General features: G+C 42.8%; 2 protein-coding genes and 1 long non-coding RNA gene across 10 annotated transcripts in view; 1 reads left to right on the top strand and 2 right to left on the bottom strand.

The window, feature by feature from the left end:
* Positions 1 to 8,649, top strand: part of SRPK2 (SRSF protein kinase 2) — a 151,144-nt gene extending 142,495 nt beyond the window's left edge. For 3 of the 8 annotated variants that reach the window (XM_054807790.1, XM_054807878.1, XM_054807966.1), the window contains 3 exons: positions 124 to 216; positions 656 to 748; positions 6,986 to 8,649. In XM_054807790.1, coding sequence (XP_054663765.1) covers positions 124 to 216; positions 656 to 748; positions 6,986 to 7,170 — 371 coding nt within the window. In that variant the 3' untranslated portion in view covers positions 7,171 to 8,649. The remainder of the gene's footprint in view (positions 1 to 123; positions 217 to 655; positions 749 to 6,985) is intronic. The other 5 variants (XM_054808056.1, XM_054808305.1, XM_054808215.1 and 2 more) reach the window with 2 other exon arrangements.
* The window catches only part of LOC129199016 (uncharacterized), a 71,681-nt gene continuing 55,177 nt past the window's right edge, over positions 1,846 to 18,349 (bottom strand). The window contains exons 2-4 of the long non-coding RNA XR_008574572.1: positions 9,730 to 9,842; positions 8,914 to 9,150; positions 1,846 to 6,889 (exon numbers count right to left, since the gene is read on the bottom strand). This is a non-coding gene — a long non-coding RNA (uncharacterized LOC129199016). The remainder of the gene's footprint in view (positions 6,890 to 8,913; positions 9,151 to 9,729; positions 9,843 to 18,349) is intronic.
* KMT2E (lysine methyltransferase 2E (inactive)) overlaps positions 10,556 to 18,349 on the bottom strand; it is a 62,734-nt gene continuing 54,940 nt past the window's right edge. The window contains 7 exon segments of the mRNA XM_054807684.1: positions 10,556 to 11,741; positions 11,743 to 12,257; positions 12,259 to 12,837; positions 13,736 to 13,827; positions 13,986 to 14,105; positions 14,207 to 14,295; positions 16,271 to 16,569. Coding sequence (XP_054663659.1) covers positions 11,321 to 11,741; positions 11,743 to 12,257; positions 12,259 to 12,837; positions 13,736 to 13,827; positions 13,986 to 14,105; positions 14,207 to 14,295; positions 16,271 to 16,569 — 2,115 coding nt within the window. The 3' untranslated portion in view covers positions 10,556 to 11,320.

The following is an 18,349-nucleotide window of genomic DNA, read 5'->3' as shown; positions in this document are numbered from 1 at the left end:
AAACATTGTTGATTTGAAACTATTTCTGATTTTTTACTAATTCCAGTTTCTTTCCTCTTCTTTTTTATCCCATCCTTTCCCTGCCCCTTCCACTCCCGTATCCTTTTTTTCTCTCCCTCATAGACCACATAGCACACATCATAGAGCTGCTAGGCAATATCCCAAGGCACTTTGCTCTATCTGGAAAATATTCTCGGGAATTCTTCAATCGCAGAGGTAGTACCTCTTCTTTTTGAAAGGTGCCGTGATGCAGACAGAAGTGGAATTGCTGTTGCTGGTTGTAGCGTGTCCCACTGAGGAGCATTTCCTGAAATCACACAACAAAAGTTTCTTTTTGAAAAACAAAATACACAGGAATCTGTGACAAAAACTACTTTTTTTTTTTTTAGCTGAACTTTCTAAAAAATAACTATTGGTACATTTTAAATTACATAGCAAAACTTGTTTGTAGCAGCTGCTACTCAAATGTTGTTTTGAGAAGAAAGTTTTGCTGAAAGCATCTTTCCAAATTAGCCACTGAGCAGTCTGCACGTGTCTTTTTTTTACCAGGATCAATCTATTTCTGTCTGTACCGGGCCAGTGTTAGTGTGTGCATGCAATGTACTGATTAAACTGTTGTATGTTTCTGTTTTGCTGGCAATGTTCTCCAATGCAGACCACATAGCATTGATCATTGAACTGCTGGGAAAAATCCCTCGAAAATACGCTATGTTGGGGAAATATTCCAAGGAGTTTTTCACCAAAAAAGGTAACGGTATTTATGCAACACTAATTTAAAGCATAATACTATCCAAAAGGAGAATATGTTCATTTATGGGTACTGAAGAAATATATCCGTTTAACTGGAGATCTCTCATTAAAGAAGAATTTCAGTGTGAACTTGGCTTTCAGAGAAAAGCCAAAATTGGCAATATTCATTTCAATATTTCATTTAAAAATCATTTTGGGATGCACTCAACAAAGTGTGGACGTTAACAGATGTCTGTGTGAATCTGTTGTCTTAGTGTTGATGTAAATGTAAGGACTCGAGTGATGCATAGCTTGTGGTGTGGAAAATCACCTTTCAGGTACTTCTGATCATGTGTAGTGGTCCAGCAGATGCTACCGATCAGGACTGACCGAGGTGGGAAGGGAATACCTGGGCAATAGGCACACAGATGCGTGCAGTTGGTCGGTCCTCACGCTCTCGTAACCTTCCTGAAGAGAGAGCCTGTGGAGCAGGCAGCTCTGTGACAGAGCAATGGAGAAAGCTGCTCTGTTCTGCACCATGCTGTCTCACTTCAAACAGCCAAATTACCGTAATGCCTGAGTGCCGCAGCCACAGGCGATGACTTCGGTGTGTTTGGTGTTGTGCAGAAAAGGAACCCCTCTAAAATTAAGCCATCGTCAATTGCTAGAAGAAAGTAATTAATCTCAGCACACGCACTGGGCCTCAGGGTTCTTTTCCCTTTCTGTACTTTTTCTTTGCTCAGCTTGCTCTTTAAGACAAGTTTTTGACATGTGAGGGGATGTGGTGATGCTTCAAGTGTCTTTTGTCCCCTCAGTGTATGACAGCACTGTGTTGTATCGAGGGACGGGGTATGTCAGGCGCATCCCACTATGTGGTGGGAGAACATCTGGGCCGGTTTTTCTGCTGAACAGTGCTGCGGCTTCCCTCTTCCCGCGGCTCCACGTGCCCAAGCATGCAGCTTGTTGGCAGGGCCAGCGTCGGCCAGCTGCGTTGGGCACGTGGAGTGCTGGGGGGCTGAGGCAACGGTGCTGTGCTGGGTGAGGCTGGGGTCACGAGGCAGGAGGCAATCCAGTGATATTTCCTCCGCTTGCATGAGAGCCGCTTGTTCTGTGCATGGAAATTTCTGGTACAGCAGGAACTACTGCAAGCCTTCCTGGCCTTGAGTTGGGATATAATGGCGTTAAAGACAGTGCGAAGAATGGCAACAGGGATGATCAAGGAGGTAGAGCAACTGCCATTTGGGGGAGTCTAAAATGCCTGGGGCTTTTTGTTGTGGAGGGGGGAAGGTTGCTGGAGGAATAGTAAGGGTTTACAAAATGGGAAGCAGTGGATAATCTGAAGAGAGAGCTGTTGCTCATCAGCACCCGCCATATGAGAGCTGGGGGACACCAGTGAAACTTGCAGGGGCGGCTTCAGAGTGAGCTTCAGAGCCTGCTGCCGCGGGGGTTGTAGAGCGAGGCCGTATCGGCAGGCTCAAAACCAACCTTGTGTTAACTGAGGTGAACAAACTCAGGGCGGATGGGTCCGTAAGTGCATAGAGCAGTACAGGGGCTGGGCACCCCATGATGGGGCATGCAGCCCTGGAGCGAGGGGCAGGCCCTGCAGGACAGCTCCCTGCCCCCCCTCCCTGCAGCCACTGTCAGAGGCAGGTACTGGAATAGAAAGACCTGCCCCCCGCTTAAGGCATATCTCATGTTCCTATTTTTCCCTTTACACTAGACAGGTTGACATTTTTCTAATGGCATCATAGAACCTTAAAATGACCTATCAGTTACATAGTGACAGCAGTGTTTGTGGTGCACAGAAGAGGGTTGTTTCACTTGCCTCCATGAGCATCTTTCACTGCAAAGAGTGGCTGTTGTCCTCTAGAGCCTGAACATCAGTGACTTCCTTCAGAGGCACCATCTGTGGTGGCTCTGGGTGGGATTTAAGCACTGTAAAAGAGTTGCTTCACCCACCACACAGAATGTAAGTGCAAGTTTGCTGTGGAAGCTGAAGCAGACTGGATCCCACCCGATCTACTGAAAACAGAAAATCTCAAATGCAAGAAGAAGGAGTAATAGTCCAGGCTGCATTTTCAGATCATACCAGTTATTCTACTGTCACAAGTCAGGAAAACCAAAATGCAGGAAACATGGAGGTTTTGAGTTTCCTTCTTACTTATTTGAGATATTTTCACTGACTCGAGATTTTTTTCACTGACTCGAGCACCGGATATCCTTTTCCTGCCACCCTGGTACTGCCAGCCTCTCTGGTGCCCGCAGGAGGGATTTGCGTTTGATGGGCTGGCAGAGAATGACCGGCTTCGTAGCTGGCCAACAAGCCGCTGCACTTTGTACTGTCTGCTCGTGGTCTGGGCACTTGAGATCAGAGGCCAGGTAGTACAGGCCTGACACTCTTGTGAAAATTTCACACTCTTTGGTAAAAGTGGGCTTAGAAATCTAACTGTAGGCTCCTGTTTTGAAAACATCCACCTTGGGTGAAATCAGGAAATCATGATTTGAGCGTTCCTCCTGTCCAAAAGTAAATTCAACCTCAGAGAGAAGCTTTAAACATTTGATTTGTGCCACTGAAGTCACAGGCACAAAAGGAAAGGTGTTACCAACTAACGAGTTTACAGGATCCGATCCCTTCTTCTCAGTAATTGCCTGAAGTGGTTTGTGACATTCAAATAGGAGGGTGCATTTAAAAAAGTTTCCTTTTTTAAATTTATAAATTACTTCTTAGTTGCTCTAACACAAATGCTCACATACTTTTTATAGGATTTCATTTTGATTGAGCCCAGTAATAACTCCAGTGAGTCCTTCTCTCCAGTGCCTCCATGGAAGCAATTTTGTCCGTAAAAACGATTAATGCATTTTGGCACTAAAAACCCTTTTGTTTTTTTCTAGACTGTGGTCCCTTTTATTTTTCTTTTGGTATTTGCCAGTCCCGTTTCTTTGTGAGCTAAACCTGCGCAAGATGCCGGCTGGTTACAGGCTTTGCCCGCTGGAAGTTGTGACAAGGAAAAGCACTGCTGCATATTTAACATCCTCAAGGGAAGGAGAGGGCTCCCCTCCACCTCCCTCGCGTCCATCTACTGAACCATGGGGCCTCACCAGCAGCTCTTTTGTTAGTTCTTGAGAGCATGTCCTCAAAATACATAGTAGCAGATTATATCCCACTGCTGCTTCCCCTGTCCTTCACATTGTGCTTCTTTCTTATGTGTTCAACAATTCATCCTCCTCTTGCCTGGTGACACATCTTAAATTTGTCTTTGACGGATATCATAGACTAGTTCTGGGGTTTTGTGTTACGGTCAGCAGAGAAAGCTTTAAATAGCATCTGCCTGCCACAGGTCCTTCAGAAATTTCCTTAGTAATTTCCTTCTGACTTCACATTTCATTTTTCAGAAGGTCTGTTGCTGCCTCCGCTTTGGCCACAGAGCTTTTGCAGTTCTGACAACTCTGTTGTCCTGTCAAGGTATTTCACACAGGTAGTGTGCTTCACTATCAAAAACCTAAATAGTGAGCTTCTGTTAGGAAGTTTTCACTTACTATTACATTTTTAGCATTTCTTTGAAAATTCATGTTAATGCCCTGAATACTGATGGTGTCAGACCAGCGGGCCTGTGCTTCTCATTTCTCCCTTAAATACAGGTACTGCCTTGCCCTCCTCCACCTACACGGTACAAACTCAGGAACTAGATGAAAATAGGTGTTGTCAGACACCTCCATTTCCTGTGCTGCTCTCCAATGCTGTAGGATGGAAATGGGATGGACCCACCACATTAAATTCCTTGAGTTTCTTGTCCACCTCAGTTGTGTTAATTGCCTTTTATTTACCCTATTTTGATTCCATAGTCAGCATCATGATCTTTATTGAAAACTGAAGCACTAGTTTAATTCTTTGTCCCAACACAGATAATTTTTACTGAATCCCATTATCTTAAATGCTTTTACAATCTTCACAGAACTTCTTGTGGAAAACTTCAGCCTGTAGTGCTAACATAGTTTGTTCCTCAGCAAAAAAGCACTGCAGAATGTTGTGCTGCGAGGGTTTGCTAGTCTGAGCTTGGGCACTTCAAGTTCAGCCTCCACTTCACAAAATAAGATGAGTGTTCAAAGAGAATAACTCATCTTCCATGGTGACATCAAGAGCCTCACCTTGCAGTCTTACTTTATTCAACCTGAGGGAGAAAAGATGCCTAAAACTACAGAATTTGAATGCAAAGGTGACGACTGTGCTGCATGTAAACACATGCTCCCCAAAGTTAGTTTAGTTTGGTAAATCATTATGGCAACCCTCAAAATAAATGCTGGAAGCTGGAGAAGCTATGGACACAGCCTGATTTTATTTTTTTTAGCCATTTTTTGCTTGCAGTCAATAACAAGTCACTATTTTCTATCTGGTTTTGGCAATATTTGAGTTTATGTAGTTTTATTAGAAGGCTTACTACCTGTTCTTGTTAGTAGTCACCAATACACACTTTTGGAAACTTTTGAAAGAGTAAGTAACCTGGTCTAGTGGAGGGTGTCCCTGCCCATGGCAGGGTGCTTGGAACTAGATGATTTTAAGGTCCCTTCCAACACAAACCATTCTCTGATTCTGTGAAGATTTTCAGCACTTTAAAATCTCTGTGTAACTCTGAAATTTAAGGGCTGAGAGGGAGCCTGGAAATTAATACACTGTCCGTGATGTGCTGTCCTTTCTGTGCATTCATACTGTGGGACGGTTCGGGCCCAAAGCGGAGCCTTTTTTGGTTTGACTCGTGGGTACTGATGGGACACATTTGTACTGTAAATGCACAGACATAACCCGGCAGAGTACGCCCTCTGCTTTCATTTCTCCTCATCTCTGCACCCCGCCTACCCTTTGAGATGGGAAGAGGACAGTGGGCCAGCTGTGGGCAGCGCATCTTGACTTTCTGTTACCAGCAGGTCTCTGCTCTTTCTGTTGTGAGTGATCAACTGTTTGCACACTTGCTCTTTCGGGGTCTTTATGGTAGCACCCAGAGAGCTTCTTTTTCAAGTGTTGCACCCTGCCAGAACCTTCCTATGGCCAGAGGCAGCAGATGCGTGTCCTGCTGGGCCTGTGGCGATTTTAATCTATTGCATGTGGATGCTCAGACTCTGAGGGCAGTCTGAAGACATAGGTTCCTTCTCCTGCCCTGGAACTTGTGTAACTCAGACCTGCAAGCTGATGTCTGATGGCATTTTATGGGCAGTAGATTACAGCCAGAGACAACAAAGTTGCCAAACCACTTAAGAATAGCATGGCCTGCATGTTCCCGTACCGGATGGTGTGATGTGCTTGTCAAGCTATGGGGAAGTTGTGTTCAGCTTCCAGTATTGGGTGAGAACCCATCACCTTCCTCAGCAGGTCCAGCGACATCACAGGATCACCACAGGGGTCTCTTGAGTGCTTTTTGTAGCGTCACATGGCAACTGTCTGGTGTCACATGTGTGCTGGAAGAAGGGAGATGGCAGTGGAGGGGCAGGGAGCAGCCAGAAGAGTCTGTCTTCCCCCATCAGGCTGGATGACGTGTGGGTAGACCTGGGTAATACTTGGCCTGAGACACGTTGCCGGGTTGGCCATATGCCCGCTCCGTGATGGAACTCAAATCGTGCAGCTGCTGCCACCGGTTGTGGTGGTGGTGGGTTGAAGGAGACATAGGCAGCAGCAGATGCTTCCTTCTCAGGAAGGACTTAGATGAAGCCTCGTGGGCGTTTGCCTTCGAGATGGAGCAGAATCTCCGCGTGCCAAACCTCAGTGCTTGGCTTGGTTCACAGTGAACCGCTGCTCTGCTGCCTTGTCGGCATGTGCCATGTAGCGAGGTGGTGACCTGTGTTGCTAAGACCTCCATCTTGGGTTTGGAGAGTGTCCATTAAGATTTGGGTTTGTTGGCTGCCTAAGAAGGAGGTTCTTTGCCACTAAGAAGTGGCATTCTTTGCCCACGGTGTGAACATGTGTATGAACGAGTGCCTTTGTGTGCGGGAGACAGAACAAAGACAGCAGGAAACCCCAAAACTGATGCATACAGCAGAGTCCAGGTCTAACATACAAGTTAATGTAAGGAACAATTTCTTGGTGTTGCCATCGGATGTACTCGTCTCCTCTGAGGACCTCAAGCAAGCGTGCAGCCCTTCCTAAATAACGATTCTCAGCCTGGTCAAGGTGCTGTGAATGCAGAGTGGGAGAAAAATGAAAGAGGGATTAGTCGCTAACAGGGATAGCGAGGTATTTTTCTAATGCCAGTAATATTTCTGTTTGTAGGAGAGCTCCGACACATTACCAAGCTGAAACCTTGGAGTCTTTTTGATGTGCTTGTGGAGAAGTATGGTTGGCCTCATGAAGATGCTGCACAGTTTACAGATTTCCTGATCCCCATGCTAGAAATGGTCCCAGAAAAACGCGCTTCAGCTGGAGAATGCCTCAGGCACCCATGGCTGAATTCTTAGCAGAATCTCTCAGCTGCTTAAAAAAAAAAAAAAAAAGCCAGCGACCACTTTCCAATGCATCGGACCTAAATGGTGACTGTCACAAATTCTTTAGCAGGATCACACGTGAGCTGGCTTCAATCCTCAGACCTTTATTTTGCTTGAGGTACTGTTTGACATTTTGCTTTTTGTGCACTGTGTTCTTGGGGAAGGGTAGTCTTTTTGTCTTCAGCTAGTAGTTTACTCACCCACTTTCTTCAGAAAACACTTAACGTGTCTTTAAGCATTGTTTCTTGTGTTGTGTGGCATTCAGATGTCAGATTTTTGAACAAAGGAAACTTCCCCCCATGTGTTTTGGCAAGTTTTGTAACTATTTATGAAAAAAAAAAATATTTTAGCTGATGCATATTATATAATTTACGAGCGTAAGAAATTTATCAAGTCAGAACTGAGTTACAGCGAGGAATTGTACAATTTTATCTTCTGGCAAAGGGACGTCATTCTTGTATTATAGTGTATGTAAATGCACCCTGTAAATGTTTATTTCCATTTAAATATGGGACTGGGGACTCAATTTCAGAGTAAAGCGACTAAGTTTTAGAGAGCTTTATAGCAAACCAATTGCATGTAGTGGACTTTAAACTGCTTTAAGGAATTGTGTAAACTTTCTATTCTGTAGCAGTTCCTGTTCATTGGATTTTAAACAAAGTGGCTCTGGTTTACAGGATTTCATTCCCCAAACAGCACTTTAAAGAAGGCTAGACTTCTTTCTAATAAAGTATGCATTATCATTTAGCACTCCCTTTTAGAACTTTTGCCTATTTTAAGTGCTTTTAAGAAAAGAAAAATAGCAATTTCCCTTACAATGTGATAGTGAAGACATGGTACCATATGGTGTTGCCTTTTTATAAGCACTGTAAGTTGTACTATACCTTAAGAAAAAAAAAATTAAAAGTTGAGCATGAGAACCACTCTGTGTAGAATTACTGATCTTTTACAATAAAAGTGTGTGCTTGGAGTCAGTTAAGGAAGGATAGAGCTGCAAATATTTACAGTGCAGTGGGTAAAATAATCCAAGAAGCAAGATCATGCTCATTCCATTCATAGCTTTACATGTTTCTAAAACAAATTGCACTAGCTTTATTTTTTTTCCCATAACTAGACATATGATTACCCATTGTAAGTTGCACGCAACAATTACGTGTTTCCTAGGAAAAAAAAAAAGCTGCATAGGCTGAAACTTATAGGCAATACAGATTTTAGAATGTACAGTACGGAGGTGTGTGTTGGCCTCTTTTAGAAGTCAGTGGGATGAATGTAAGCTTACTTCTGATCTTCATGTAACTACAGTGCCACTTTTTCTTGACTTTGTCCATATGAAATTTCTTCACCTGCCTTTGCAATAACTAGATTGTGAGAAGATCGCCCCATGCTGTAACAATAACCAGTTGTTTGAGGTGCTTGCAGTTGTCTAATTAAAGTGTTTTGTTTTTTCAGACAGTGTGCTGGTCATTGGACTCTTTGCTAGCCCTGACTCCAACCCTTTGTTTGCTCGAGGTCCATGTCGCTGTGGGGGGTGGTGGTGGTGGTGGTGGGGTTTTGAAGTGAAAAGCAGCTTTCTGTTGTGGTGTATAAAATCCACTGCATGGTGTAAATCAGAGCAACCTGAAGGGTAACGTGGCATGAGGGGCTGCGTGTAAGTGGTTGCTAGGTGAAGAGTGTTTCATATGAGGTCTTAACTACTATAAACAAGCAAATGATTACCCTGTGCTGATCGGCTGGTGCAGCCACTCCTCCTGAAAGGAACGGCAAAGCCACCCAGTGTGACACGCCACGAGCACAGGTCAGGAGAAACTCATCTGTGGGCTGAGGCCCTGCCGGCAGTTGGGTTTCAGGACTGTGAGCCTTCGGCCTCCACTCCCCAGGCACTTCACGCTGGAACCGCTTTTAACAGCCAGAAGGATGACAGCAGAGAGGACGATGCCACAATGGACTCCAGAGCTAGAGGTAAAAATTACATTCAGCTTCACACCCGGACTAGCCCCGTAGTGTCTAACTGCTGCACCTAATAGAAACGCGTTGTTGTAGAAAATATTAGCATGTGATGGAAGTGCCAGTTCAAGCCAGGCAAGGTGAGTAACCTTTTGCCACTGGTGTATCCCTGCCCTTTGCTTGGCGCTGGCCATGCAACACAATTCTGGGAACACTGAGTAGTACCAGAACTGTTGTGCAACGCAGTGCATCAGCCCCTCACGCTGCTGAGACCTCACCATGTACAGCACCACATACTTATATGTGAGATGATGTTAATGATCTGCTGGAGTTGAACTTTGGGCTATAGAAGATGATGCAGATTTGTTCCACACCAGTTGCCTGAGCAGTGGAATAGGGTGGGTGGGTTGGTGTTTCTGCTGCTGTTGATGGCCTGTGCCTGTTCTACCACATGGTGTGGTTATAGCCAGCAGTTGTTCCAGAAAAGTATTGCTAGTGTACTGGGTTTACTAATAATTTTTTCAATAATTACAGGCAAATTACAATTTAAAGTAACCCCAATTTTTTCTGCGTGTTAAAAAGAATTACCTTTTTCCAGTGAGCAGGAGCAGCCACTTTCCATCCTGTCCCATTTCAGGTTTTCTTGCTCACTGGTTTTCTTCTCTGGTTCTGAGGTGGAGCCATGGAGCACAAACACAGTCCTGTTATGTGACAGAGCAGTCACTGCTGAGATGCAAGGACATTGTCACACACCAATTATGGAGTCACTCTGCACCTGGTAAGTGCAACAGCACATCCTAGCTGCTGCTCTTCAGCAGCAGGAATAAACTACTACCTTTTAAAAACCCCAACCAACCTGCTAGATGGTTCCTGGAGTTCCATACCCTATTTTAGCACCACTCAAGGAGGGATCCCCACAGGATGGGGTGGGCAGTGATGAGGAATTCTGGCTGTATTACAAATACCCTTTAGCTTACTTTGCAACTGTCTGGAAAGCATGCCAAGGTCTGGGTGCCCGCAGCCCATGCTCCTGGGAGGGCCTGACCATCCACGCGAGGACAGCAGGAAGGTAGTGCCCTGTGTGGATGGTACTGCCCTCTGCAACCACAGTAGGGTAATGTGTCCTGTACAACTACTCTCTGTAATGCATCACTACCCACCGATTAACCTGTCAGTAACCTGACACAGGACCCTGCTGTGTTTGGAGTGATTTTTTTCCTCCCCTCTACACTCAGCAGGGGAACTACCCCCCCTCCTACAGCCAGCTCCACATCTGCCTGTGCTACAGCAGTAAACCCACAGCTGGAAACTGCAGGGAAGCCAAGAGCCACTCAGTTGAGTGCAGGGGGTGTTTGTTTTATGTACTTAAGGCCACCTCCCTGAAGACATAGCACCCTTTCAGGACAAGTAGTTAAAACTGACATAATTGTGATTTATTAACATGAATTAAAATGCCCAACCAGTGCTGCAATGTGACAGTATATTAAAAAAAATTAAAGATCATATACTGTACTACTTTCACAAAGATCACACTTTTTTTTTTTGCAAAAGAGACTTATTATATACAATACTATATCAAATGAAAGAAGCTTTAAGCCATCTTACAAGCTGAAGAAATACAGTATTTACAGCACTCGTCAGAGACGTTAGAAACAGTCTATACATTAAATTACATTTTTCTGCAAATAACTGATGGAACAAAAAGCCATGTTCACACCAAAACTATAAAAATTTGTATTGCATTGTTTTCTATCTCTATGCACACAAAGAACTGTTGACAGAAGAAAATGGAAAAAAAAAATGTTAGTGCCATCACTTAGCCTGTGTACTTATTTAATTACATATGTATAAAAGTAATATAGAAAACATTCACTAAATGAATTTAACTGCAACAATAAAATTTTAAAGATTATGCAGCATCAAACCTACTGCCAGAAAAAACAGCTGGAATGTTCACTTACAAAATAAAAAGGAATACCTAATACTGGCTTAACAGCACATTTTCAGGAATTTTAAAAAGCAAAAAATGGAAAGAATACAATGAAAGAGCACTGGTGTTTGCTTTTATACAAAGTATCATGTACAAGCTTTAAAAAGTACCTTGAATAGGTACATATGAAATATACAGAGTTTATATTACAGAACATTTTAAAAATGTTTAGAATTAAAGGGATCCATTTTAATGCCACCCTGAACCATGGTAATTGTTCTGAAAAGTGGGTGGCACCTGTGCTCTGTGAATGGGGATCTGTCCGGGCACTGGCGACGCCTGCTGCGGCCCCTGCACCCCGTGGGGAAGGGTTACAGAGCCAGGGTGAGGGCAGAACCCCGAAGCAGTAGGTGTTGCAATACTGTTTGGTCCTTGAGGTTGGATGTGAGGACCCTGACCGGGGAGTGGACAATGAGGTCCTGTTCCAGCAGGCTGATGTTGAGGTCCAGGTCCTAACGTCGTGTGATGCGGGGCTTGTGAGGAATAGGAGGAGACGCTCGTGTGAGCGTTCGAAGGAAAATGGGGGGGTCCTTGATGAGATGGGTGGTGTAACCCTTGTGCTGATGCTGGGTGATGCCCCGAGCCTATAACATTGGAGGGTGGGGGGGGGTGGGGGGGGAGGCGCAGAGTTTACAACATGCTGGTGTTGTGCTTGCAAACCTTGGTGTCCAGTTGAAGGATGGGGAGGTTGGTGGTGGGGGAGAGGACCTGGTGGTGGAGGAGGTGGTGGCAAATGGTGACCAGCAGCTTGAGAATGGATGTGCGATCCAGGAGCTACTGCCACAGCGTGAACTGGACCAACGACATGTGCTACAGAGTGCTGCTGATGAGTACTTTGCTGCTGTACAAGGTGAGGTCCTGGAGCAGGAGGTGGTGGAGGAGGAGGTGGAGCAGACGATGACGATGCCTGGTGATGAATACTGGGGTTCTGAGATGGCAAAAAATGCCCTGCAGTTACATGGTGTCCCGGCACTGTTTGCTGACCCGCAGTGCCAGGAAGTGCTTGATTTGGTCCAGATGAAAACACAGTCTGTTGGGGGATGGTGCCCTTGAGCTGACTGTAACTCTGAAAGTTTCCAGAGGGCTGCTGGTTTTGATAGTATGTAGAAGAAGGGGGTGGGGGGGGGCGGGGGAGGTGGTGCACTGCTGCTCAGATTTTGTTGGTTAAACTGGCTGTAGGAAGCTGAAGATTGTCCTGAAGTTGTCTGAGTAAAGAGGGGTCCACTAGCCGCCTGCTGATTACTAGGCTGAAGGGTTGGTGCTGCCGGATAGAAGTTTCGGTGTGTTTCCCTCTGGGGCGTTCCAACTTGAGGTGACTGTGGATGATGAGGTCTGTATGGAGATCCCAACTGCTGTGAGTGAGGCTTTGGCGACAGATAACCGTGCTGTACAGGCGCATGAGGGGTGGAGGATTTGGGAGGATTTTCTACGTGAGGAGAAGGGGGACAATGCAGCTTCAAAGGTGCAGAAGGCAACTTTTGCGAATGTGAAAGTTGCTCAGCAGAATTGCGCAGATGTGATTGAGACGGGTGATTTTTTGAAAGTGCTTGGACGTTGTTTGTCAGCTGTTTTTGTTGCAGCTCAGATTTTGGGTGATTCGCACATTCAGCCTCAGGTGCATTAGATGCAGTTTCCCAGTGCGAATCTGGTTTTGTGGGTGTTTTCCCAAGTGACTGTGTTGAAACTACAGGACTCGGTGAAGAGGGCTAAAATGAAAAGAAAGTAAGTTAGTGCAAAACATTCAAAATATTCAACTACGCATGTGTGAAACAAAAAGAACTTCTCAGAATACTGTTCTCTCCCCCTAATGGTGGAAAAAAAAGTGTTGAGGCACAGGATATAAGAAAAACAGCAACAATATAAAACTTAAACTTTCAAGATGCTATTATTAGCAAGTATTTATCAATCATTCTTCAAAGACTAGCAAGTGTATTTTACAGTAGTAACAGAAATATGACTCATCAGGTCAAAGTAGAATCTGTTATTTGTTAAAGTTTTAGATGTCTGAGTCGGACAGAAATAATTCCAGACAAGACCATTTACAAAAATAAAGCCTTTTTCAGAGTGATTTAACATTTTAAAACTGGCCTAGTGGAAGCAAACAGACTAAACATTACAACCTGAATGACTTGGTTTAATAATGTATAGACAGCTACTCAACATCTTTCTCAACAGCAGTGCCAAACCCTGACATGGCAAAAGCAAACTCCCATTAAGGTGAGAAGTACCTAAGTCACATTACTACTGTCAGCTCTGACTGCCCTTTCTTCAGCATTCACCCCGCAGAAACTGTGGTGATACTGAATCCACTGATACCATCTTTTCTGTACCTACAGAATGCAAGACCATGTACAAATAGGTATAGCCACTGAAAGAACAGAACATAAACCAACATTTTAGCATGTATGGACTACCACAAATATTCTCACAAATGTTTTACCTATGTTAAATTATTGCACAGATAGATGAACACATATGTATGTAACTTAAGTAGTAAATGATGAGATTAACTTTTTTTTTAAAGGTAAATCAGAGATGTATGTTCATATTCATGTGCATGTTATACAACACACGCGCAAACACATATGCACCTGCATACATTACCTTGCTTGCTTTCGACGGACTCTTACAAGTCTTTTGTGAAGTATCTGGGGATGGACATTCAGAAGTAGGCTCTGGATTTTCAGGATCAGGTTCTATGGACATAAAGCAGAGATAATTATAAAAGTGGGAAAATCAAGTCTTTTGCCAAGATCGCTAAGCACTTTATATTTGACTTTAATAGCTCTTTTTAAGTTGTTGTAACAGACTATTCAATATGTCAAGTGTCATACAAGGTCATCTGCTTACTGACCTTCCATAAATTCAGTGAAAGAAGGGACCTTAAGCTGCAACTGGGAAATGAGATTTGAATGAGATGAAGGTGGAGACTGAACATGAGACGGTGAGCATGGCCTACAGGGTGATTCTCCCCCTACAGATGAAGCAGACCCAAACACAGTATTAGAATGATTACAGGCTGCCACGGGGGAACTGGTTAGATTTATCTACCTTCGACACAATAAATCAACTCACCACTGTCCTTGTCTTTCCTATGATCACTGAGAAGTAAAGCTCTCTGATAACTTCGTTCTCTCACTTGTTCCACAGAGGTTGATGCAGTCCTGGAAAAAGAGAAGCACATTTTAAATTTAAGAGGATGTGCTCCCACAGACCAAATTTAGGACAATGTATATGCAAATACTGAGTCAGAGAAAGTTCATAGCATTGACCGCACACAAGAGCCAAACAACTGGTTGTACATAAGGAATATAATTTGTTAAGTATTTTGTATCTATTTTCTCCCACTTTAAATACACTGATTTCCTGCCCATTACAAGAGCTGACAATTCCTCTTAACATGAAAACAACATCTATAGATCTGTGGTTGGATTTTTTCTTTTTCTAGAGTTGAAAAGTCAAAAACTACACTTCAAAAAATAAAGGTTGCAGGTTGCAGGTACTGCTTCATATTCTCCATTTGTACAAAACTGTCTTCTTCCAAAGCTGGAAACAGTCTTTTTTTTTTTTTTTTTAAAGAATTTGCTCTTTAGTAGTGGATCCATAATCATAAATACCGCACAGCTGCAAATATGTGTTTGAGCTTCTACATTTAACTTGCCAGACAGTGGGTCTGAAATGACAGTCATATCTTCTCTCTTATGAGCAATTACATCTGACATCACAATCTTATCAAGAACAACGTAAGTGACAGCACTCTACAAAACTCAATTTTTCTTCCAGGCAAGAACATACAGCATTACTCTACACTACTGCTGTACTAAAATAAATTTTGGTGCTTTCTGCAGGATTACTGCAAGAACTTAGTAATAAATTCTTGCCTGTTTTCCACATTCTTTGCTTACAATATAGTACACTAGTTTCTCCATAGTGAACTTGCAGTCCCTTTTCAGTGAAACTTGGAAGACTGCACTTACATTCTCCCTTCAACTGGCTCTACAAAATCCTTTTATTCTGGAATAGCTGAAGCATCTGAGCAGAAGGATGTTCAACTCCTCAGCCCACGTTCATCCCCAACACTGTTAGGCCTTCACTACATAAAGAACACCTGCAGTGTTTATTTTGTGCTGGTAACATTTTGGAGACAGCATCACCACAGCTGACCATCTCCCTTAGGGCTACCAAAAATGCAGTGAAAAATGTTGTGCCATGTTTATACAGATTGAAGTCATCCCCCTTCACACTCTGTCCCCAGGATTTTTGGTTGTTGGAGTATCTGGCATGGCATCCAACAGAGCATATGGTCTGCACACAGGGGAACCATTTAATCATCATAAACAAGGATGCAAGTATCACCACATGCTCTCTACCTGAGCAGAAGGAACTGTTAAGCAGACTGCATGCGGCCCTACACATTGCACTTAAGCAACAGCAAACACCACAAACATACTCCACCCCAATCACTGAAAGACAGACTTCCTACAGTCTTCTAGAAGCTTTTGCTAATCAATACAGATTATTCTCCTGTTCCACCCTTCTTCCCCCCAGTACTTTTGGAAAGGTTTTGAGACATAAGATAAAAAATACTCTCTTCACCCCACAGATGAAGCAGTGGAGATACAAGGACATCAGTGCAGAGCCAAGGCCATGTAATCTGACTCAAATCTCTCTCAGCCATGACAGCATCCTCTCCTTCCTATTGCTGCTCCCTCCTCCACACGCATTAGCAAGCACGCACCACGCAACTTGTGCAACGGTGGAAGGAGCACCCCTACTCACCGATGTAATTTTCTACAGATTTACCACTGTACTTTACCTATGCAATTTTATAATCTACAGAACTAGGCAACTTGTCTTGCTCAAACCAATACCTATTTTGCTCTTAGAAAATAAAAAAGGAAAGCAGAATAAGTTAACCAGTATCTTATGGGCAATTTTTCATATATTCTAATCTTTATGAGGTATCTACTGTATTTCTGAGGGAAGAGGTAAGACAACTCTTTACTAATCTGAAAGAAGAGCTTCCATTCAGTAATCTGCAACTGCACCCTTATCAATGAAAACTAGATTTAAAAAGAAAATACTTAGAATTAAGTAAATAATTCTTCAGCACTTTAGTCCTATAGTTTTGTGGCTTACCACTGAACCTCTGGTTCATTCTTCTCACTGGAAGACTCCTTAATTGCACAGTTATTGCCCACGTCTTCTGGAGCTGCATTATAAACAGTAGTTGGCAGTGGTAAAGGTAGGCTTGCAGCGTTATCAGTTTGCTCCCCGTTTTCACCACTGTTGTTATACCCATCATTAGCACCATTGTTACTACTTATATTTCCTCCACCAGCAGCATGAGGAGATACAGTAACCAGGGGGAAATTTTCTGTCTTTGAGCCACTTTTTCTAGCTTCTCGTTGTCTCTTACGGTATTCTAATAAGGATACCTAGGGAGAAAACAAAAAACAAAAACCAAAGCAAACATGAGAAGATAAATTTACTTGTTGGCTTTCTAACACTTTTGATTAAATGTATTCTTTCAGTAAGACACAGCATTTACTTGGTTCTGAAAGAAAATGGGGATAGATTAATTGGAGATATTTCACCACATCTGCAGTGAATTTACAGAGTACTGAGCAACTAATGACTGTAAGGACAAGGTAAAGAAAAGCTTCTGCCAAGGAAAGTATGCATTTTGCCTCAGGGAAGAAGCAAAAGATGATGCAGGTCAGCAAAATATTTGCTGATGTCATACTGTTGACTGAAGCTACAAGGGACTTTACAGTCTTTCCTGGAACTGCAGCATTAGTAAGGGTATACTGATACAGTAAAGCTAATTTTAAGAGATGTCGCATCCTGCTCTCAGTCTGACTCCCTCATAAGAAAAACCCACCATGCTTCTGCTTCACTCTACTGCATAAATTTAAGGATCCTTTAAGCTCTTCATACATTTTTCTTAACATATAGGATTTACAACTTAAACTTTCATTCTTTTCCCAGTTTATTTTTAATATGTCTACTGCACTCTAAAAGAGACTGATTAAGAACATATTTTAATGCTAAATTCCAAGTAAAAAGTATTCTTAAAAACAATGACACATGAAGGTAGAAGTGTTTTCTACTTTATATATGTGTATATAAAAATCACTACACAGAAGCTTTCATAGAATAGAAAACAGTTTAAATGTTAGTAAGTTACCTTCAGTGAGAAAAATAAATTTTCAAATGTTTTCACTATGTATCTTCAGGATTTGAAGCAGAAAACTGAAATACTGACCTTCACACCTACTTTATTCAGTAAGGGAACTAGTTCGGGGAAAATGACATTTAATGTCTTTGTATCTTTTCTTTTAGTTAGCAACCTACTCTGAACCATACAGCATCCAAAACAAGAAACCGAATTGCAATAATGAAAAAAATTCACATTTAACTGGCTTAGTCCTCAATAAAAGCAGACATCCATTTCTACATAGAGAAAAAAAACAAGGCAGCCTGCTTTGTTTGCAGTTCTAGGTTGGTTGGTTTGTTTTTAAACGGTTCTATCCATTAAAGGCTCATCTATATGTGTCAGGGTAAGAAAAATTAAAAATATTTGATTTTTCATAAAATAAAATTTAGGTTAAGAACTGATCTTGCTTTGAAACAATTTATATTATTTCTATATCACATGACTGGGATCCCTTGAAGAATATTGCTTTAAAGAAAGCTTAAACGTTAAGAATGGATGAAATCTATGCAGTGTGGCCACCACATACAGGACTGTATTGAAATGGTATGAACTTGTATAATGGTGAGAGAAAATACAGGAGCAAATGCCCATAGAAATGCTGAAATATGGAAAAACCTGCTTTAGCAACTACAGAAGGACATTCATGCCTTATGTGATACTAGGGAAAGGCTTCTATTACTCTCCTACAAAATTCCTGAATTCTCACCTTCTCCTTCAGGGAGATTCTTCCCCCCACAACCCCCCTCCTTTTTTACACTGTAAAAGGTTGCCTTTTCTGCATGTCCTTGAAAAGCCTAAACCCTGTTCATTGTAGCTGTACCCCTGAATTTTCTCTGGTTGTTTCTTCAAACAGAGACTTTTAGACAGGAATCTGTGTGTGTGTTGGGGCAGGCACACCTTTTTTCATTTAGGGATTAATGTAGCATAAACCCTCAGCAGTAACAACCTGGACAAATCCTTGTCAGCAAAAGAAAGGGAGGAGGGTTACTGAAGCACTA

This window comes from Grus americana, chromosome 1, assembly GCF_028858705.1.
Source record: "Grus americana isolate bGruAme1 chromosome 1, bGruAme1.mat, whole genome shotgun sequence".
Taxonomy (NCBI): Eukaryota; Metazoa; Chordata; class Aves; order Gruiformes; family Gruidae; genus Grus; species Grus americana.
Note: the sequence above shows the minus strand (reverse complement) of the source record. Positions and strands in the feature narration are given on the sequence as shown.